This window comes from Coregonus lavaretus, assembly GCF_964263955.1.
Source record: "Coregonus lavaretus genome assembly, chromosome: 9".
NCBI lineage: Eukaryota > Metazoa > Chordata > Actinopteri > Salmoniformes > Salmonidae > Coregonus > Coregonus lavaretus.
This window is the reverse complement of record NC_139996.1, coordinates 33,141,483-33,164,713: the sequence shown is the minus strand read 5'-3', so window position 1 is coordinate 33,164,713 and position 23,231 is coordinate 33,141,483. Positions and strand designations below refer to the sequence as shown.

The window sequence follows — 23,231 nt, the reverse complement described above, 5'->3', positions numbered from 1 at the left end:
AGTTCGATGATGCTGTGACACACCACCCCAGACCATGACGGACCCTCCACTTCCAAATCGATCCCGCTCCAGAGTACAGGCCTTGGTGTAACGCTCATTCCTTCGACGATAAACGTGAATCCGACCATCACCCCTGGTGAGACAAAACTGCGAACTCGTCAGTGAAGAGCACTTTTTGCCAGTCCTGTCTGGTCCAGCGACGGTGGGTTTGTGCCCATAGGCGACGTTGTTGCCAGTGATGTCTGGTGAGGACCTGCCTTACAACAGGCCTACAAGCCCTCAGTCCAGCCTCTCTCAGCCTATTGCGGACAGTCTGAGCACTGATGGAGGGATTGTGCGTTCCTGGTGTAACTCGGGCTGTTGTTGTTGCCATCCTGTACCTGTCCCGCAGGTGTGATGTTCGGATGTACCGATCCTGTGCAGGTGTTGTTACACGTGGTCTGCCACTGCGAGGACGATCAGCTGTCCGTCCTGTCTCCCTGTAGCGCTGTCTTAGGCGTATCACAGTACGGACATTGCAATTTATTGCCCTGGCCACATCGGCTAGAGCCAGTTTGCGCTGTTCTGTGAAGGGAGTAGTACACAGCGTTGTACGAGATCTTCAGTTTCTTGCCAATTTCTCGCATGGAATAGCCTTCATTTCTCAGAACAAGAATAGACTGACGAGTTTCAGAAGAAAGTTCTTTGTTTCTGGACATTTTGAGCCTGTAATCGAACCCACAATTGCTGATGCTCCAGATACTCAACTAGTCTCAAGAAGGCCAGTTTTATTGCTTCTTTAATTAGCACAACAGTTTTCAGCTGTGCTAACATAATTGCAAAAGGGTTTTCTAATGATCAATTAGCCTTTTAAAATGATGAACTTGGATTAGCAAACACAACGTGCCATTGGAACACAGGACTGATGGTTGCTGATAATGGGCCTCTGCACGCCTATGTAGATATTCCATTAAAAATCAGCTGTTTCCAGCTACAATAGCCATTTACAACATTAACAATGTCTACACTGTATTTCTGATCAATTTGATGTTATTTTAATGGACAAACAAATTGCTTTTCTTTCGAAAACAAGGACATTTCTAAGTGACCCCAAACTTTTGAACGGTAGTGTATATGTATGTTTTTTACACAGTACTTTCCAAGACAGACTGACCAGATGAATCCAGGTGAAAGCTATGATCAGAATGATGTCACTTGTTCAATTCACTTCAATCCGTGTAGATGAAGGGGAGGAGACTTGTTAAAGAAGGAATTTTTAACATGACAGGTGGAAGCTAAATCCTAGTCCACCTCTCACTCAGCAAAGATGGAGAGGAGAAAAGGACAGGATAATAGGAGAGAAGGCCACTATAGACTATTGAGATGCAGCCAGTATTATTGTTTGCTGCTGTACATTAGGAGAGGAGAGTGATCTACCTGATCACTGTGTATCGCTGCATTTCATTAAAAACCATTAAACCCCAGAAGCACTAACACTGTCAAAGCGTGATTATTAGAAACTGAAGAAACATTGTGGGTGATAGAGTAAAATCATTATAGAGCAGGTTTTAACACGTTTTTTTAACCATAAGATGTCGTTTATGTTTGTGAATGTGGCTGGAACTGGGTGTGTGGGTGCCTAGGGGTCTGTGTGTTTGCCTGTCAGTGTGTGTCTGTGTCTGCGTGCATGTGTGGGTTGGTTCTTCTATCCTTGTGGGGACCTAAAATCCCCAAAAGTCCCCACAAGGATAGTAAAACAAGGAAGATTCTCCCTCGTGGGGACATTTCCCACATCCCCATGAGGACAAAGACTATTTTAAGTTCAGGGTTAGTGGTTAGGTTTAGGGTTACGGGTTAAGGTTAGGGAAAATAGGATTTTGAATGGAAATTCATTTTAGGTCCCCACGAGGATAGAAGAACATAACATGTGTGTCTGTGTGTGCATGCGTGTCTGTGTGTGTGTATTCGCAGCAGCTCAGATGGCCACACTGTTCTCAATGCGGTCGGGGGACATGTACTCATAAGGCAGCTCCAGCTTCTTGTTCCTGTCTGTGATATCATCAGAAATGGCCCTGAGCTCGGCCTGCACCTTCTCCACCAGCCTGCGAGGGGCGCCACTGCTGAACACAGCCTCACGATAGTGACACAGAGGCACCTAGGAGAGGAAAAAGGGGATGGATGTAAAATACAAGATTATGGCAGATAATATTCACATTTTTGGTGACTTCAAATGGAAAAGTCCACAGACCCACTCCAAAAGGCTTTTGGAGCCATCATCAACTCAGTGGGTTTTGTCCAATGTGTCCGGACCTACGCATTGCCACAGTCATACCCTGGATCTAGTTTTGTCCCTTGGAATAAATATTGTGGATCTAAATGTTTTTCCTCATAATCCTGGACAATCAGACCACCATTTTATTACGTTTGCAATCGCAACAAATAATCTGCTCAGACCCCAACCAAGGATTATCAAAAGCCATGCTATAAATTCTTGGACAACCCAAAGATTCCTAGATGCCCTTCCAGACTCCCTCCACCTACACAAGGACGTTGGAGTACAAAAATCAGTTAACCACCTAACTGACAATCCAAATGTAACCTTACCTAATACCCTAGATGCAGTCGCACTTCTAAAAACAAAAAACATTTGTCAAAAGAAATTAGCTCCATGGTATACAGAAAATACCCGAGCCCTGAAGCAAGCTTCCAGAAAATTGGAACTGAAATGGCGCTCCACCAAACTGGAAGTCTTCTGACTAGCTTGCAAAGAGCCCTCACTGCTGCTCGATCAGACTACTTTTCCAACCTAACTGCAGATAATAAAAACAATACAAAATGTATTTTTTGATACTGTCGCAAAGCTAACTAAAAAGCAGCATTCCCCAAGAGAGGATGGCCATGAACTTCTTCAACGAAAATATCATGATTATTGGAAAGCAAATTACGGACTCCTTGAATCTGCGTATTTGGGTTGACCTGAGTCTTCACAGAACTGCCAGGACCTAGGATCAATGGAGACACTCAAGTTATTTTTTAATCCGGTATCTCTCGACACATTCACAAAAATAGTCATGGCCTCTAAACCTTCCAGCTGCCTACTGAACCCTATTCCAACTAAACTACTGAAAAAGCTACTTCCTGTGCTTGGCCCTCCTATGTTGAACATAATAAAAGGCTCCCTATCCTCTGGAGGTGTACCAAACTCACTAAAAGTGGCAGTAATAAAGCCTCTCCTGAAAAAGACAAACCTTGACCTGGAAAATTAAAAAAACGATCATTCTATATCGAATCTCCCATTCCCCTCAAACATTTTTGAAAAAGCTGTTGTGCAGCAACTCACTGCCTTCCTAAAGACAAATAATGTATACGAAATGCTCCAGTCTGGTTTTAGACCACATCATAGTACTGAGACTGCACTCGTGAAGGTGGTCAATTATCTTTTAATGGTGTCAGACCAAGGCGCGGCATCTGTCCTCGTGCTCCTAGACCTTAGTGCCGCTTTTGACACCATCGATCACCACATTATTTTGGAAAGATTGGAAACCCTAATTAGTCTACATGGACAAGTTCTTGCCTGGTTTAGATCTTATCTATCGGAAAGATATCAGTTCGTCTCTGTGGATGGTTTGTCCTCTGACAAATCAATTGTATGTTTCGGTGTTCCTCAAGGTTCCGTTTTAGGACCACTATTGTTTTCACTATATATTCTACCTCTTGGTGATGTCATTCGGAAATACAATGTCAACTTTCACTGCTATGCGGACGACACACAACTGTACGTTTCGATGAAACATGGTGAAGCCCCAAAATTGCCTAACCTGGAAGCCTGTGTTTCAGACATAAGGAAGTGGATGGCGGCAAATGTTTTACTTTTAAACTCGGACAAAACAGAGATGCTAGTTCTAGGTCCCAAGAAACAAAGATATCTGTTGTTTTGATCTGTGAAGGACCTCTGCATTACTCTGGACCCTGATCTCTCTTTTGACGAACATATCAAGAATATTTAAAGGGCAGCTTTTTTCCATCTTTCTAACACTGCAAAAATCTTTAAACTTTTTGTCAAAAAATTATGCAGAAAAGCTAATCCATGCTTTTGTCACTTCTAGATTAGACTACTGCAATGTTCTAGTCTCCGGCTACCCGGATAAAGCAATGAATAAACCTCAGTTAGTGCTAAATACAGCTGCTAGAATCTTGACTGGAACCCAAAAATGTGATCATATTACTCCAGTGCTAGCCTCTCTACACTGTCTTCCTGTTAAGGCTAGGGCTGATTTCAAGGTTTTACTACTAACCTACAAAGCATTACATGGACTTGCTCCTACCTATCTCTCTGATTTGATCCTGCTGTACATACCTACACGTACGCTACAGTCACAAGACGCAGGCCTCCATATTGTCCCTAGAATTTCTAAGCAAACAGCTGGAGGCAGGACTTTCTCCCATAGAGCTCAATTTTTATGGAATGGTCAGCCTATCCATGTGAGAGACGCAGACTCGGTCTCTACCTTTTAAGTCTTTACTGAAGACTCATCTCTTCAGTAGGTCCTATGATTGAGTGTAGTCTGGCCATGCGGTGCGAAGGTGAACGGCAAGGGACTGGAATGACGAACCGCCCTTGCTGTCTCTGCCTGGCCGGCTTCCCTCTCTCCACTGGAATTCTCTGCTTCTGACCCTATTACGGAGGCTGAGTCACTGGCTTACTAGTGCTCTTCCATGCCGTCCCTAGGAGGGGTGTGTCATGTCGTGTCAGGCTTTTTTGCGCTATACTCGACTTGAGTGGGTTGAGTCACTGACGCAATCTTCCTGTCCGGTCTTGACTCCCCTCAGGCTTGTGCGGTGGAGAAGATCTTCATGGGCTATACTCAGCCTTGTCTCAGGGTAGTAAGTTGGTGGTCTGTTTATCTCTCTAGTGGTGTGGGTGCAGGGGTTATATCCCACCCAAAGTGCACCCTCTACCCTCTGTGATTATTATTTGACCCTGCTGGTCATCTATGAATGTTTGAACATCTTGAAGAACGATCTGGCCTTAATGGCCATGTACTCTTATAATATCCACCCGGCGCAGCCATAAGAGGACTGGCCACCCCTCAGAGCCTGGTTCCTTGCTAGGTTTCTTTGAAGGTTCCTGCCTTTGTAGGGAGTTTTTCCTAGCCACCGTTCTTCTACATCTGCATTGCTTGCTGTTTGGGGTTTTAGGCTGGGTTTCTGTATAAGGACTTTGTGACATCTGCTGATGTAAAAAGGGCTTTATAAATACATTTGATTGATGAAGATGTGTGTGGATTGTACATACAGTGCCTTCAGAAAGTATTCAGAACCCATCACTTTTCCCACATTTTGTTACGTTACAGCCTTATTCTAAAATGGATTAAATAAAATAAAATCCTTATCAATCTACACACAATACCCCATAATGACAAAGCGAAAACAGATTTCTATAAATCTTTGCTAATGTATTAAAATAAAAAACAGAAATACCTTATTTACATAAGTATTCCGACCCTTTCCTATGAGACTCGAAATTGAGCTCAGGTGCATCCTCTTTCCATTGATCATCCTTGAGATGTTTCTACAACATGATTGGAGTTCACCTGTGGTAAACCCAATTGATTGGACATGATTTGGAAAGGCACACACCTGTCTATATAAGGTCCCACAGTTGACAGTGCATGTCAGAGCAAAAACCAAGCCATGAGGTCTAAGGAATTGTCCGTAGAGCTCCGAGACAGGTTTGTGTCGAGACACAGATCTGGGGAAGGGTACCAAAACATTTCTGCAGCATTGAAGGTCCCCAAAAACACAGTGGCCTCCATCTTTCTTAAATGGAAGGAGTTTGGAACCACCAAGACTCTTCCTAGAGCTGGCCGCCCGGCCAAACTGAGCAATCGGGGGAGAAAGGCCTTGGTCAGAGAGGTGACCAAGAACCCGATGGTCACTCTGAGAGAGCTCCAGAATTCCTCTGTGTAGATAGGAGAAGTGGCCAGACGGAAGCCATTCCTCAGTAAAAGGCACATGATAGCCCGCTTGGAGTTTGCCAAAAGGCACCTAAAGACTCTCAGACCATGAGAAACAAGATTCTCTGGTCTGATGAAACCAAGATTGAACTCTTTGCCAAGCATCACGTCTGGAGGAAACCTGGCACCATCCCTACGGTGAAGCATGGTGGTGGCAGCATCATGCTGTGGGGATGTTTTTCAGGGGCAGGGACTGGGACACTAGTCAGGATCGAGGGAAAGATGGATGGAGCAAAGTACAGAGAGATCCTTGATGAAAACCTGCTCCAGAGCGTTCTGGACCTCAGACTGGGGCGAAGGTTCACCTTCCAGCAGGACAACAACCCTAAGCACACAGCCAAGACAATGCAGGAGTGGCTTCGGGACAAGTCTCTGAATGTCCTTGAGTGGCCCAGCCAGAGCCCGGAGTTGAACCCGATCGAACATCTCTGGAGACCTGAAAATAGCTGTGCAGCAACGCTCCCCATCCAACCTGACAGAGCTTGAGAGGATCTGCAGAGAAAAATGGGAGAAACTCCCCAAATACAGGTGTGCCAAGCTTGTGGGGTTATACCCAAGAAGACTCAAGGCTGTAATCGCTGCCAAAGGTGCTTCAACAAAGTACTGAGTAAAGGGTCTGAATACTTATGTAAATGTAATATTTCGGTTTTTTCTTTGTCATTATGGGGTATTGTGTGTAGATTGATGGGGGGGGGGGGATTATATAATCCATTTTATAATAAGGCTGTAACGTAACAAAATGTGGAAAAAGTCAAGGGGTCTGAATACTTTCCGAATAAATTGTAGTCTGCAGTGGGCTGGGACAGTAGGGACAGAGTAATGAGGAGGCTGCAGGTGGAGTTGACGTCCGGTAGGATAGAGAGACATCTTGTGATAAGACACAAGATGATATTGGAGAGGACTGGGTGAAGTTCCCAGTGATAGAGGGTATTTGGATCGTACATAGTCGGCAGCGGGCTGGGACATCAGTCATCAGAAACTGTGTGTGTGTGTCTTACGTAGTCGGCAGCGGGCTGGGACAATAGGGACAGAGTGATGAGGAGGCTGCAGGTGGAGTTGACATCCGGGAGGATAGAGAGAATGTCTTCCTCCGTCAACATGCCTTTGGTCTGGGGAGGGGGGTGCGTCATGTATGCTGGGCAGTTGGGCATCCACAGGTCAAAATCCACCTGGAGGGAACAAGAAGGGGAATGGGTATCACTTAGTTTGTGTCACAAATGATCCAATATTTCCTTTATAGCATACTACTTTTGACCAGAGCCCATATGTGTCTCAAGTGAAGATTAGGCCCTAAGTACTGTATTGATTGATGGATACAGTTTATTGATTAATCATGTTGATGGATTGATAACCTGAGAGAAGTTGACAGCAGCGTGCAGCGCAGAGCAGCAGTATATCACCATGGTAACAAACTGACAGAGTTCTGGTTTGGTTTGGAATGACTGTGGGCAACCTGAGGGAACCAAGATAGTTAAAAGGTAGTCAGTTAGTTATATAGTCAATTCACTTCAGTTGACAATAAAAAAATGCACAGCCATAGTCTTTGAGAAACCACTTCTCATGTACGCAGTTGGCGTTCCAATTCATTCCAAAGGTGTTCGATGGGGTTGAGGACAGGGCTCTGTGCAGGCCAGTCAAGTCCTTCCACATCGATCTCGACAAACCATTTCTGTATGGACCTTGCTTTGTGCACAGGGGCATTGTCATGCTGAAACAGGAAAGGGCCTTCCCCAAACTGTTGCCACAAAGTTGGAAGCACAGAATAATCTAGAATGTCATTGTATGCTGTAGTGTTAAGATTTCCCTTCACTGGAACTAAAGGGCCTAGCCTGGCCCATTTTTCCTCCTCCACCAAACTTTACAGTTGGCACTATGGTAGCGTTTTCCTGGCATCCACCAAACCCAGATTCGTCCGTCGGACTGCCAGATGGTGAAGCGTGATTCATCACTCCACAGAACGCGTTTCCACTGCTCCAGAGTCCAATGGTGGCGAGCTTTACACCACTCCAGCTGACGCTTGGCTTTGCGCATTGTGATCCTAGGCTTGTGTGTGGCTGCCCGGCCATGGAAACCCATATCATGAAGCTCCCGATGAACAGTTATTGTGCTGAAGTTGCTTCCAGGGGCAGTTTGGAACTCGGTAGCGAGTGTTGCAACCGAGGACAGACTTTTATGCACTATGCGCTTCAGCACTCGGCGGTCCTGTTCTGTGAGCTTGTGTGGCCTACCACTTTGTGGCTGAGCCGTTGTTGCTCCTGGACATTTCCACTTCACAATAACAGCACTTACAGTTGACTGAGGCAGCTCTAACAGGGCAGAAATTTGACTAACTGACTTGTTGGAAAGGTTGCATCCTATGACGGTGCCACGTTGAAAGTCACTGAGCTTTTCAATAAGGCCATTCTACTGCCAATGTTTGAATATGGAGATTGCGTGGTTTTGTGCTCGATTGTATACACCTGTCAGCAACGGGTGTGGCTGAAATAATGTAAATGAGAACTTGTTCTCAACTGGCTTACCTGGTTAAATAAAGGTGAAATAAAAAAAATAAAAAATAAAAAAAATCTCTGAATCCACTAATTTGAAAGGGTGTGCACAAACTTTTGTGTATATATAGTGTAAATTATTGAACAGTAAGTTTCACATAGGGTGTTATGGGTAGAACACACACACACACACACACCCCTACCTGAGTGAGGGAGCTGTAGGAAGCCGTGTGTGTAGATCTCTGTGATCCAGCTCTGCAGCTCAGAGTCCTGCTTCACATCCTGGTCTCCATGGTAATACACATCCACCCAGCCACTCACAAATCTGCCACATCATCAAACAAAACACAACAGTAATGATGGTGCGTGTAAAATGGAAGTGTGTTGTATGTGTGTGTACCTGTGCAGTGCGTGCCAGATTCTGAGAATTGATATCATAGCTGTAATTGAATTGTGTGCATGACTGTATTTCTCTGTGCGTGCGTGAGTGCATGTGTGTGTACCTGTGCAGTGCGTTCAACACTCGCAGTGCATCGTGAGCGTAGTAGCTGTGTGTGTGTGTGCATGTGTGTGTGTGTATGTATGTGCGTGCGTGAATATGTGTACCTGTGCAGTGCGTTCCACACTCGCAGTGCGTCGTGTGCATAGTAGCACTGTTTGAGTGTGTGTATCCCTCTGTCTGCCAGGTCTTCAGGGACACACAGGGAGCGGTAACTCAGACGCTCTGTGGCTCGTGACAAAATTACAGGCAACGCCTCCAGACCACAGCCTATGGCCTGACACACACAACAGGCACATGCAATTTTGTGGTTATAAACTAGCAAAAGTGTACAGGCATATGCACAAAGAAAATGTGTGTACTAAAACATTGCAACTCACACAAACATTCCAAGACACACGATCATACCTTGTCAAACACTCCGTTGGCAGCCAGTAGAGAGCCCCTGGCTTGGATGTTGATCTGTAGTGTGGTTTTGATGTGAGGCATCAACAACTGCAACAATAATAATAACAACAACAGTCAGATTCTGGCTAATGGCAGCTCTATACATTTCAATTCCATCTGCAAGGTACTAGTGAAACAGATGTGAGCTCGCGAGACTTCCGGATGGTTCAGGAGGTTAACTAAACTTTGCACCTACGCAGCCTGGTCTAGACATAACATAGTAAACGTAAATCCGGGACACTCAAATTAGTATGATATGTTACATTTGTAATGGTTATATAGGATAGAAGGTTATTTAAGTCAAAAACAAAAGGAGGTTGTTTGGTCGGGGTGGATGGGTGGGCGTATAACGCGAATATCTAGCAACCCAGAAATTGCATGTTCGAATCTTATCATGGACAATTTTAGGAACTTTGCAACTGCTTACTACTTTTTAGCTACTTTGCAACTACTTAGCATGTTAGCTAACCCTTCCCCTAACCAACCCTTCCCCTAACCTTAACCCAGGTAACATTAGCCACCTAGCTAATGTCAGCATTAGACACCTAGCCACCTAGCTAATGTTAGCCACAACAAATTGGAATTCGTAAACAGTAGAGGCTGGTGGGAGGAGCTATAGGAGGACGGGCTCATTGTAATGGCTGGAATGGAATGGAGTCAAACATGTGGTTTCCATATGTTTGACGTGTTTATCGCTCCATTCATTCCATTTCAGCCATTACAATGAGCCCGTCCTCCTATAGCTCCTCCCACCAGTCTCCACTGTTCGTAACATATCATACTTATTGAAAATGTGTAACATATTGTACGAATTGCAATTCGTAACATATCATATTAAATGAATGATGGAAATCCACTAATTAATACATACCATACGAAACATATCATACTAAATGGAGAGAGACATATTTACGTTTACTATGTTACGTCTACCCCTCCAGGTTGCGGCACGTTTCACCGCCTACTAAGTGGTGGTGTATTTATTACAACTTTACCTGCTGTGTTTACTATTTACTAGTTACCTGTTTATTATATACTATTTACCTGGTGTAGAGGGTGTACTTCCGGCAGCTGCCTGAGGGTGGCAGTGCAACACACCTCTCCCAGCAGGTGGGTTCTGAGGAAGTGAGAGGAGAGCTGGTGGCACTGGAAGTCTGAGCAGCGCACCCAGGTCTTAGCCAACAGCCAATCAGGGCCAGGGTCAGAGGGCAGGAACACTGGGTTCTGAGGGCCAGGGGCCTGCTGCAGCTGTGGGTATAATTAGTGGTACAATAGTTCTAGAATTATACATTTTTGTAGTAGCAGTAGTAGTAACAGTAGTAGTAGAATCCAACTAGTAATAGAATTCCCCTCTGGGATTAATAAAGTTTCTGTCTGCCTGTCAGTATGTACAGTACCAGTCAAAAGTTTGGACACACCTACTCATTCAAGGGTTTTTCTTTATTTTTACTATTTTCTACATTGTAGAATAATAGTGAAGACATCAAAACTATGAAATAACAAATATGGATGAGTAGGTGTGTGCAAACTTTTGACTGGTAGTGTATGTATGTATGTATGTATGTATGTATGTATGTATGTATGTATGTATGTATGTATGTATGTTTGTATGCCATAGATTGTTTATTGGACTCACCTGGATGGCGATGGGTTTGAGCTCCCCCTGCTGGTTGAGGTGCAGAAGGACTAGCGGGGCGGCGAGATACTGCTGCTTCCCATTGATCACGTTGGCCGGGACACCTTCCAACATTTCGTAGTCCAGCAGGAAAATAGACCCTCTCTGCCGTGAACGCACAAAGGTGAAGTTTGAAGTTTCACACAGTGCAAACCCAACACACACCCACAAACACTATTCTGGCCTGTGTGGTCCAGTTGTTGCAGCCGCTGACCCCGACACACATGTATGCCAGAGTCGGCATGTTTTCGAATCCAGCCCATGCCTTTTGACTGTCCCTTTCCGTCTTTCCAGCGATTTGCAATCTCTTCAATAAAAGCTCAAAGAATTACGAAAGGAGTGGGACTGCCCCACTCCTTAAAAAAAATAAAAACACACTCACCGGCAGACATAGACACACACACACACACACACACACACACCTCTAGCTCCTGGTCCAGTGAAGATCCGTCAGGCAGGAAGGGGCAGAGAATGTCAGAGTTGATTGACAGGTTGGGAGGGAGGAGGCGTGTCTGTCGCACCATGAGAGGGTTACAACCGTTCAAACACTGGTAGCCAAAGAACCAGTCCTCAGACCAATGGGCCTGCACATACTCTTCAAGAGAGGGGGAGGGAGAGAAGAGAGAAGGAAATAAAGAAAGGGGAGGGGAGGGGAGGGGAGGGGAGGGGAGGGGAGGGGGAAGGACAGACAGTGAGAATTGGCGTGTGTGTGTGTGTGTGTGTGTGTGTGTGTGTGTGTGTGTGTGTGTGTGTGTGTGTGTGTAACATACTAGCGACAGTATTCTGGCTCCCATTGTGGCTGAACATGGTCTCCAGCTCAGTAAAGCTACTCCAGGATTCAGCTCTCTCAGGAAAACCCCTCAGATACTGCAGATTGATGCCTGGGCTGAGAGGACAAATACAATGTGAAGGGGAAGATCAAATGTTGAGGTGAGGACAGACAGAATGTGGAGGGCAAATAGAATATGGAGGGCAGACAGAATGTGGAGGGCAGACAAAACGTTGAGAGCAGAGGGCTGACCTCTGGCGTGTGTAGCTGAGGTTGGGTCCCAGTTCCTTCAGACTGGTCATGTCCACACAGTGAGGAACTCCCTCAGCAAACGTACGCCACCTATAGGGTAGACCACCACATGACATCAATCAAACTATAGGTACTAAAGGCCCACTCACTTGACTCGTGTAAGAGCGGCTTTGCGTGAATCAAGTGAATGAGCCTTAATATTCTACCCGCACACATCCTCCTCCATAATGCTAACACCGACTTTTTAAACACTAAACCCAGTGAGCACCGATTGACGCAGGACGTCCATGGATGTTGAAAAGTGGTTGAAATTTGGTCAGTCCGCCCTGGCATTTATTTCAACATCCACAGTGATTTTTGGTCAGGTCCAGACCGGCCTTGATTTCAATGTCCACAGACGTTGATTTCTGGTCCATTCCCCCCCAGCTTTGATTTGCCCCCAAAATAGACGTCTATGATTGGTTCAGATTTGGTCTGGTCCAGACCGGCCTTGATTTGGCCCAAACTTGGTTCAGATGTGGTCCGGTCTAGACCAGCCTTGATTTGGCCCCCCAAAAAATCAGATTTGGTCCGGTCTGGACCAGCCTTGATTTGGATGAAAATTTGTTCCGATTTGGTCCGGACCTGCCTTGATTTGGCCCAAGCATAGACATCCCACTGGGCACACCACATCATTTCAACATGGAAATGTGGGTAATATTTGGTTGAGACGTTGATCAATGACATTTCAACCTTTATTCACCCACTCAAAAAGGACAGCCAGAAGTTTGTTATCACTATGCTTTCAACCATCTAATGCACAACCAAATTCCAATGGAAAACAATGTCTGATCTTTGGTTTAGTTGTCATCTGAATGTGTTATCATTGCGCTTTCAAAGATTTAAAAGCACAACATACAATGTCAGATGTTTTTATTTTTATACAACTTAATGTGTTATCACTGTGCTTCATCTAATAGCACAATCAAATGACCTGGATTGCAGTTGAGATTACATTAAAAGTGCATAGTACAAGTGATCAATAATGTTTGAGATTCTGTGTGGATTATTATAGCAATTGTGAATATTTCCACAGACCTGCGACCTTTGCACGCTATGTTGAACATGCACACTTTCTACGATTACATAAGAAGACATTTATAGTAAAAGTAACCTCAATATATAGTGCAATCGGAAAGTAATCAGACCCCTTGATTTTTCCACATTTTGTTACGTTACAGCCTTATTCTAAAATATTTTTTTCCACTCATCAATCTACACACAATACCCCATAATGACAAAGTGAAAACAGTTTTTTTGTAAATGTATAAAAAATTATTTCATAAGTATTCAGACCCTTTGCTATGACACTCGAAATTGAGCTCAGGTGCATCCTGTTTCCATTGATCATCCTTGATATGTTTCTACAACTTGATTGGAGTCCACCTTTGGTAAATTCAATTGATTGGACATAATTTGGAAAGGCACACACCTGTCTATATAAGGTCCCACAGTTGACAGTGCATGTCAGAGCAAAAACCAAGCCATGAGGTCGAAGGAATTGACCGTAGAGCGCCGAGACAGGATTGTGTCAAGGCACAGATCTGGGAAAGGGTACCAAAAAAATTCTGCAGCATTGAAGGTCCCCAAGAACACATTGGCCTCCATCATTCTTAAATGGAAGAAGTTTGGAACCACCTAGACTCTTCCTAGGGCTGGCCGCCCGACCAAACTGAACAATCGGGGGAGTAGGGCCTTGGTCAGGGAGGTGAACCATCTCTGCAGCACTCCACCAATCATGCCTTTATGGTAGTGGCCAGACGGAAGCCACTCCTCAGTATAAGGCACATGACAGCCTGCTTGGAATTTGCCAAAAGGCACTCTCAGACCATGAGAAACAAGATTCTCTGGTCTGATGAAACCAAGATTGAACCTGTTGGCCTGAATGCCAAGCGTCACGTCTGGAGGAAACCTGGCACCATCCCAACGGTGAAGCATGGTCGTGGCAGCATCATGCTGTGGGGATTTCTTTCAGCGGCAGGGACTGGGAGACTAGTCAGGATCGAGGGAAAGATTAACAGAGCAAAGTACAGAGAGATCCTTGATGAAAACCTGCTCTAGAGCGCTCAGGACCTCAGACTGGGGCAAAGGTTCACCTTCCATCAGGACTACGACCCTAAGCACACAGCCAAGACAACGCAGGAGTGGCTTCGGGACAAGTCTCTGAATGTCCTTGACTGGCCCAGCCAGAGCCTGGACTTGAACCCGATTGAACATCTCTGGAGAGACCTGAAAATAGCTGTGCAGCGACGCTCCCAATCCAACCTGACAGAGCTTGAGAGGATCTGCATAGAAGAATGGGAGAAACTCCTCAAATACAGTTGTGCCAAGCTTGTAGCGTCATACGCAAGAAGACTTGAGGCTGTAATCGCTGCCAAAGGTGCTTCAACAAAGTACTGGGTAAAAAGTCTGAATACTTATGTAAATGTGATATTTCCGTTTTTTTTTTTTTAAACCTGTTTTTGCTTTGTCATTATGGGAAAACGATTCAATCCATTTTAGAATAAGGCTGTAACGTAACAAAATGTGGAAAAAGTCAAGGGGTCTTACTCATTTTAAGGTGGAATACATGACATAGACATAGACAGACCAGGTGAATCAGGTGAAAGCTATGATCCCTTATTGATGGCACCTGTTAAATCCACTTCAATCAGTGTAGATGAAGGGGAGGAGACAGGTTAAAGACAGATTTTTAAGCCTTGAGACAATTGAGACATGGATTGTGTATGTGTGCCATTCAGAGGGTGAATGGGCAAGACAAAAGATTTAAGTGCCTTTGAACAGGGTATGGTAGTTTGAGTGTGTCAAGAACTGCAACGCTGCTGGGTTTTTCACACTCAACAGTTTCCTGTGTGTATCAAGACTGGTCCACCACCTAAAGGACATCCAGCCAACTTGACATATCTGTGGGAAGCATTGGAGTCAACATGGGCCAGCATCCCTGTGGAACGCTTTCGACACCTTGTAGTCCATGCCCCGACGAATTGAGGCTGTTCTGAGGGCAAAAGGCGTGCAACTCAATATTCGGGAAGGTGTTTCTAATGTTCAGTATATGTACAATATCTATACTTTTTTTAGGAACAAAAAATGAAGAGTACAGATTATTCTATGGGACAATATACAAAAGTTTTTGAGAAAGATAATTTGAAAAATACAATTTTATTGAGTAAATGTATTTATTGGTTTCTTTTCAATCTGATAAGAGATGAAAATGTAATGAATTGAAGGTTATTTGCCTTAGACCACTGAGTGGCGCAGTGGTCTAAGGCACTGCATCGCAGTGCTAACTTTGCCACTAGAGATCCTGGTTCGAATCCAGGCTCTGTCGCAGCCGGCCGCGACTGGGAGACTCATGGGCGGCGCACAATTGGCCCAGGGTAGGGGAGGGAATGGCCGGCAGGGATGTAGCTCAGTTGATAGAGCATGGCGTTTGCAACGCCAGGGTTGTGGGTTTGATTCCCAGTATAAAAAAATATGTATTCACTTAACTGTAAGTCGCTCTGGATAAGAGCGTCTGCTAAATGACGTAAATGTAATGTAAAAATATAAATTTACAAATTATTATTATTATTTTTGTGTCATTAGATTTGGGGTGGGGTGGGGTCATGAGAAATTTTTGCAAAAATAATGTGGTCCCCAGAAATTTGGTTGGAAAAAATGGGGTCCCTGCTGAAAAGATTTGAATACCACTAATTTGATGTATTATTTGATTTAGTCCTATTCTTTAACTTATATATTTGGTTGAGATGGAGACGTGAATCCAACATATTAATTATCAACGTGAAGATTCAATTAGAAAATCAACCAAAGCTTGAAACCCTAGGCCTATATGTATTGTCTATTTTTAGTTTAACCCTGGTTGAATTTAAAACAATAGCTGTTGATGACTTTCTACACTGCTTTCAGAAAGTATTTACACTAGGGTTGAATATTTTCCCGGTATTTTACAAATGTTACTTCCCGAGAATATATCACTTTTCTCTTGGGTAACCATGTATTTCCTGCCATTCAAAAGCATTATAAAGCATATAAATACTGTATGTCTGGGTTTGATTATAGCTTTGATCAGCATGAAAATTAAAACCTGATGCAATCTACCTGATGAGCCATATATTAAATACATTTTATGAGCCCTACATTAACGACATTTAAAGAGCCCAAGCCCAAAAAAGCCCAAATGATTGTGCCGTTATCCAATACATATACCGTATGATATAGGCTACTGCACAGGCAAAATCCTATAGGAAAACTTGGTTCAGTTTGCTTTCCAACAGACTCTGGGAGACAAATTCACCTTTCAGCAGGACAATAACCTAAAACTGAAGGCCAAATATACACTGGAGTTGCTTACCAAGACGACATTGAATGTTCCTGAGTGGCCTAGTTACAGTTTTGACTTAAATCGGCTTGAAAATCTATGGCAAGACTTGAAAATGGCTGTCTAGCAATGATCAACAACCAACTTGACAAAGCTTTTTAAATTTTAAAAAGAATAAATGTGCAAATATTGAACAATCCAGGTGTGCAAAGCTCTTAGAGACTCACAGCTGTAATCGCTGCCCATGATTCTAACATGTATTGACTCAGGGGTGTGAATACTTATGTAAATGAGACATTTCTGTATTTAATTTTCAATACATTTGCCAACATTTCTAAAAATATGTTTTCACTTTGTCATTATGTATTATGTGTAGATAGGTAAGAACAAATATCTATTTAATCCATGTTGAATTCAGGTTGTAACACAACAAAATGTTGAATAAGTCAAGGGGTATGAATACTTTCTGAAGGTACTGTAAGTGACAGATGGGAGCAATCTCCATTTTGCTGTTTTAATTGGAAGTATAACTTTTGAATGTGACAATGCTTTCTTTATTGACATGTAGATGTAAGTTAAATTATGTACATTTGACATTTGGCCATAGAAACTCAAAAAATGATTTTCAATGTCGTGACTTCAACGTCCGTAAAATATGTATTTTCAACATCTATAAAATACGTTTTATCAACGTCCATAAAATACGTATTTTCAACATCTTTTCAAATAATTTTGCTCACTGGGAAGTGCCTGGTGGTAGAGTTAGGAGATGTGTTGTGTATAGTAAAAGGAAGTTTGTTGTGGTTTAGTTGTGATACCTGATGTGCTGCTGTTTAGTGTGCAGTTCTTTGAGTCTGTGGTCCTTCAGTGTTTGCACAGTCTCTGAGTTGAACAGACACACTGAGAGAGAGAGAGAGAGAGAGAGAGAGAAATAATATATGATATGATTCAAATACGAAGGCTACACCACTTCCTCTTTCCATGGTAACGTTATAGTATGTAGTTCTCACCAATTGACTAGTTCATCAGTGTGACGAAAGAGCTCTTACTCACACTTCCTGTAATATGGGGTATGACCATGTGACTATTTTATTTTTATTATTTTTTAAATCTCACAGTCTCCGTTCCGTAGCTCCACGTCACCATCTACGGACCGGAGCCACCTGCTACAAGGGAAGTGCTCCGCCCCCTGGTGATGTAGCCCCGCCTCTTCCTCCTGTCTGTCACACAGCCTCCTGACCTCCACCCCCCTGCAGTGCCAGTCCAGGTCCGGGAAACCCATCCGAGCCTCCAACCGTAGCCGGACCAGAACCACCCGACCCAGTGCCACCTCTGACCACACTCTGACCACACAGGCCTGGAACAGGGATAATGGAAAAACCTATAGGTAAAGCTCTTTGAAATCTGGCTAAAAGCAATCTAAAATGAAATAATGTTTATTAGACAACACAAACTGCAGGTTAATATACTGACAGAGAGAGAGGGAGAGAGAGGGGGAGAGAGAGAGAGAGAGAGAGAGAGAGAGAGAGACAGAGAGAGAGAGAGAGAGAGCATCTACTTCACTTGCTTTGGCAATGTTAACACATGTTTCCCATGCCAATAAAGCCCTTAAATTGAAATTGAATTGAAATTGAATTGAAATTGAATTGAATTGAATTGAGAGAGAGAAGGAGGAAGAGAGAACGAAAGAGAAGGGAGTGAGAGAGGGTGGTAAGATAGAGAGAGAGAGAGTGAGTGAGTGAGAGAGACAGAGAGAACTCACTGATCCAGGTAGGAGGTGGTGCTGGTTGGCCCCAGCGTTCACTGAGATGGGCGGGGTTTCGCCACCCTCTGAGCCAATCAGAGTGAGCCATAGGATGCTGTAGGTTCCAGAGGTTGGGGCAGGTAAGGTATGGACGGTCACCTGGAATTCCTCCATGGCACTGGCCATGACAGACGGACACACACACACACAAAACCACATATTTGCATGCACTGATGAGAGCGGCGCTCTTCTGTGTTCGGTATTTGAATTGGAAATCATCATTTTACATTTTTAGTCATTTAGCAGACGCTCTTATCCAGAGCGACTTACAGTTAGTGAGTGCATATATTTGTAAAAAAAAAAAATTCATACTGGTCCCCCGTGGGAAACGAACCCACAACCCTGCCGTTGCAAACGCCATGCTCTACCAACTGAGCTACATGGGACCCCATCATCAGATCATTGCTGCATCTTGTTCATGACTTGTCAACCATGCTGATTTGACATATCATTACCTTACAATACACAATGTGCAGTACAAAAAATGCCTACATGCACATTCATTCCTTTTGTAATAAGTTATTATGAATTCAATTCAATTATAGGCTTTGATCACATTGATCCCATAATAACAGTCCTTGTTATGAATAGGCCTATTTTACAGTTTTACAATTCATCATGTGTGGTTATGGTAAATACATATTTAAAGGTGCAATATGCAGAAATCGCTGCACCATTTCCTGGTTGCTAAAATTCTAATAGTTTGCCCAATTTCAGTTTATGTGACAAAATAAGCAATGTATAGTGTAGAAAATCATTGTACCATCTAAATCGCTGTGACATATTTTTTCAATAACCCAAAATATTGTATTTTCAGCTTTTTGAAGCCCGAAAGTAAAATAATCAAAAATGAAATTTAAGAACGAGAAGCATAGAAACAGTCACATAGAACTAATTTACGGCTTCTTAGACTTGCTTTCATTGAGAATGACATTTACTTATCATGACTCAGTCAACAGTGCAAAGTTGCCTAATAACCCGTGATGAAGTTATATTCTCTAAGGGAAACTGAATAATAAGATAGACACTTACCAACAGCAGTTCCTATGAAGAACACAATAAACACAGCATACGGCAACTGCCAGAGTGTTCCTTTTCGAAAGACACGTGTTGGTCTCATAGACTAGACGTAACATAGTAAACGAAAATTTGGTACACTCAAATTAGTATGACACTGATTGTTACGTTTGGTGTCCGTATGGTTACATAAGACACAAGGTTAGTTAAGGCAAAAACAAAAGGAGGGTGGCCATATAACGCGAACGTCTAGCGACACAAAGGTTGCATGTTCAAATCTCATCATGGACAACTTTTCAACTACTTACTACTTTTTAGCTACTTTGCAACTACTTAGCATGTTAGCTAACCCTTCCCCATACCCTAACCTTAACCCTTTAACCTAACTCCTAATCTTAACCCTAACCCCTAGACTAGCTAATGTTAGCCAAATTGGAAATTGTAACATATCATGTTTTGCAAATTCGTTACATATAGTAGATGTTTTATTTTTTTTATTTTACATATCATATTAATTGTTATTCGTAACATATCATATGGAATGGATGATGGACATCCATAAATTAATACATACCGTATGAAACATAACATATCATAAATGGCGCTTCACTGGTTTAAGTACAAAATAATACAAAATGCTCTGAGACCAGGTTGCTTGCATTCATCCAACCCAATGCGTGGGTGGATCTTGTGCTTACTTCCTTCCTGGTCTGTCAATACTAGCCTAGGCTACTACTCATTAGTCATCAGATATAGGCCTGCTATCTGTCTACACAATCTTATGCATGAATTTGCATACCTCCTTTTGCTTAGGGCATGAATTAATGTTTCTTGGTAAGCAGACTGGTCTGGTAGCCTGTTTATTTATTATGAGCTCGGGGTAGGAAGGAAGGTCAAGCATTCAATTTAAGGCTATTTGTCAATTAATATCTGACCAATTTCTCATTTACTATTGTCTTATAAAAGAAGGCATAACATGTCATAGGCTGTCATATTTCCATTATCTGCCTACATATTTTTGTTGTGACTAATACATTTCAGTTTTCAGAATATGTACAGTGCATTCGGAAAGTATTCAGACCCCTTGACTTTTTACTCATTTTGTTACGTTACAGCCTTATTCTAAAATTGATTAAATTGTTTGTTTTTTCTTCATCAATCTACACACAATACCCCATAATGACAAATATATATATATATTTTTTGACGTTTGTGCAAATAAAAAACGGAAATATCACATTTACATAAGTATTCAGACCCTTCACTCAGTATTTTGTTGAAGCACTTTTGGCAACGATTACAGCCTCGAGTCTTATTGGGTATGACGCTACAAGCTTGGCACACCTGTATTACCCCCCGAGTGGCGCAGTGGTCTAAGGCGACCGGGAGACCCATGGGGCGGCGCACAATTGGCCCAGCGTCGCCCAGGGTAAGGGAGGGAATGGCCGGAAGGGATGTAGCTCAGTTGGTAGAGCATGGCGTTTGCAACGCCAGGGTTGTGGGTTCGATTCCCACGGGGGGCCAGTATGAAAAATAATAAAATAATGTATGCACTCACTAACTGTAAGTCGCTCTGGATAAGATCGTCGACTAAAATGTATTAGGCTGGACACATTACATTTTTAACAACGCTTTTTTTATGATAAAAACTAGTTAATTGCATCCGCCGTGGAGCCCAGTTTCATAATATTACCATATGGCCCAGCTGCTTACCGTGGTATGGCTGGCGCATACCGATCAAACGTTAAACATTTTCTGGTCATGGTTAACCATATTTTTTTCAGAGAAAGGTATAAACCTAAACAAATCACATGTCCCTGTACTCTTTTTCAAGTTGTGGCCGATTTAAACAGCTAGAATAAAAAAATTTTTATTAAGAAATAACCATTTTTTTTTGTGTCGATTTGTTGTTTCTAAATGGCTGCTGGGTCATTGATATGCGTCGAAATCTGTTCGTTCGGAGGCATCGAATTGAGCGAATGCTACGCAGGTTCACTGAGTTGCAAACCAAATGCATAGGTCTAGCTCATTGATTTGTAGGTCTGATGCATATGCTACCTCAAATGAGCCTAGCAAGTCTCTTGAATGAGTTATGTAGTACCCTAATTCTTGGGTAGGGTGGCCTAGAACACTTTTAGAAACTATTTTAGTAATAATATTACGATGATAAATACCATTATAGTACTAAATAGCATTTTGATTATTTTTTTAATAAAAAACCTATGTAAGCATTTTGCTGTTTTTGTTGTTGTTATTAGTTATTTTATGATATGTATTATTGCAAGGCAGAACACAGCCACATTTTATGTTTTATTTTTCAAATGTGGTTTGAACTGGGTGTGACCTAGTAACCTCTATGTGCAAGTCCAGCAATTGGCTGCCATAGTTGGGGCAGGTTTGAGACCGATCTCAGGAATTAATAAGAAAAATACACTTTATTTCTCAGCTGCCTCACCAATGTCTTTACGTGAATGGATAACTATTTTCAGGTCTCTCCAGAGATGTTAGATCGGGTTCAAGTCCGGGCTCTGGCTGGGCCACTCAAGGACATTCAGAGACTTGTCCCGAAGCCACTCCTGTGTTGTCTTGGCTGTGTGCTTAGGGTCGTTGTTTACATTACATTTACATTTTCGTCATTTAGCAGACGCTCTTATCCAGAGTGACTTACAAATTGTAATCACAGTCGTATTGGCACTGAAAGGTATAGATAGTTAGACATAGAGCTGGTGCTAAACTGTAACATCCTGCTAAGTGACCAATAAAGGAGCTGCTATAGAAGGAGAAGGGATGTTATTGGTGCCAGAAGCAGACTCAGTCAAGACAGCCAATAGGCTACAGATGGGGACATGCATGGCCGTTCAATAGTTACATTTGGTGCATTATCCCCGCCCCCCCTTCCCCTGTACTGCTGTTTGGAAGCAGGTTGAGACTAGGTGAGCCATGCATTGAGTCTGGATTTTGAAAACCTTAAGAAATGTTTTGTGAATCCAGACCCTGCAACTTTGGTATTAGGTAAGAGAATGCCACAAGGCTGGCTTGAGCAATGAACGGAAACGATGTGCAACAACTAGACAAACAGAGACACAGCCTGAGAGAAAGTATGTTTGGGCCATCCAGACAGATCTGAGACCAGGCTACTAGAGACAGATCTGAGACCAGGCTACTAGAGACAGATCTGAGACCAGGCTACTAGAGACAGATCTGAGACCAGGCTACTAGAGACAGATCTGGGACCAGGCTACTAGAGACAGATCTGGGACCAGGCAACTAGAGACAGACCTGGGACCAGGCAACTAGAGACAGACCTGGGACCAGGCAACTAGAGACAGATCTGGGACCAGGCTACTAGAGACAGATCTGGGACCAGGCTACTAGAGACAGATCTGGGACCAGGCTACTAGAGACAGATCTACGTTTGACAAGGGCCCATTGGTGTCAGTGTGCCCCATAGGGTCAAAACTATTGCGCTATAAAGGGGATAGGGTACCATTCAGGAGGTTTAGTCTTTGGACTGTACCGCTGCTACCAGACTGGTTTGTTCATCTCCACCAGAGCTCTCTGTTTATCTAAAGAGAACAGAAAACACACCACTGACTGATGTTACTACACCCTGTTAGCTACTACGGCCACAGTGAGTCAATGCAGGTTTAGCTACGGCCACAGTGAGTCAATGCAGGTTGGATGTTTATGACTGTGACATTCTTTAAGACAGTCCCAAATGGCACCCTAATCCCTACATACTACACTCCCTTTGACCAGATCCCCATGGGTCTATATGCCTTGGTCAAAGGGAGTGCCATTTGGGACTTAGAGTCTGTACATGCCATGATGAGAGACAGATGTTGAGGTGACGTTGTGTCTGTGTGAGGCAAAACTGCAGGTGACTATTTTTACACCAATCACAGTCGGAGTCCGTCAGATCAGGCAGA

The 23,231-nt window shown here is 43.2% G+C and overlaps 1 protein-coding gene across 1 annotated transcript; it reads right to left on the bottom strand.

Annotated features, from left to right (window-relative positions):
* Positions 1–753: 753 nt before the first annotated feature.
* On the bottom strand, positions 754–18,399 carry LOC311134519 (polyunsaturated fatty acid lipoxygenase ALOX15B; the record flags this gene model as incomplete). The annotated part of the gene is made up of 14 exons (XM_084168220.1): positions 754–2,134; positions 6,995–7,165; positions 7,349–7,449; positions 8,686–8,807; positions 9,089–9,258; positions 9,390–9,476; positions 10,473–10,676; positions 11,065–11,208; positions 11,526–11,698; positions 11,874–11,989; positions 12,125–12,214; positions 17,300–17,381; positions 17,598–17,838; positions 18,244–18,399. 14 exons carry the CDS (start codon positions 18,397–18,399, stop codon positions 1,955–1,957), a joined length of 2,037 nt encoding a protein of 678 aa, XP_084024346.1. The 3' UTR covers positions 754–1,954.
* Positions 18,400–23,231: the final 4,832 nt, after the last annotated feature.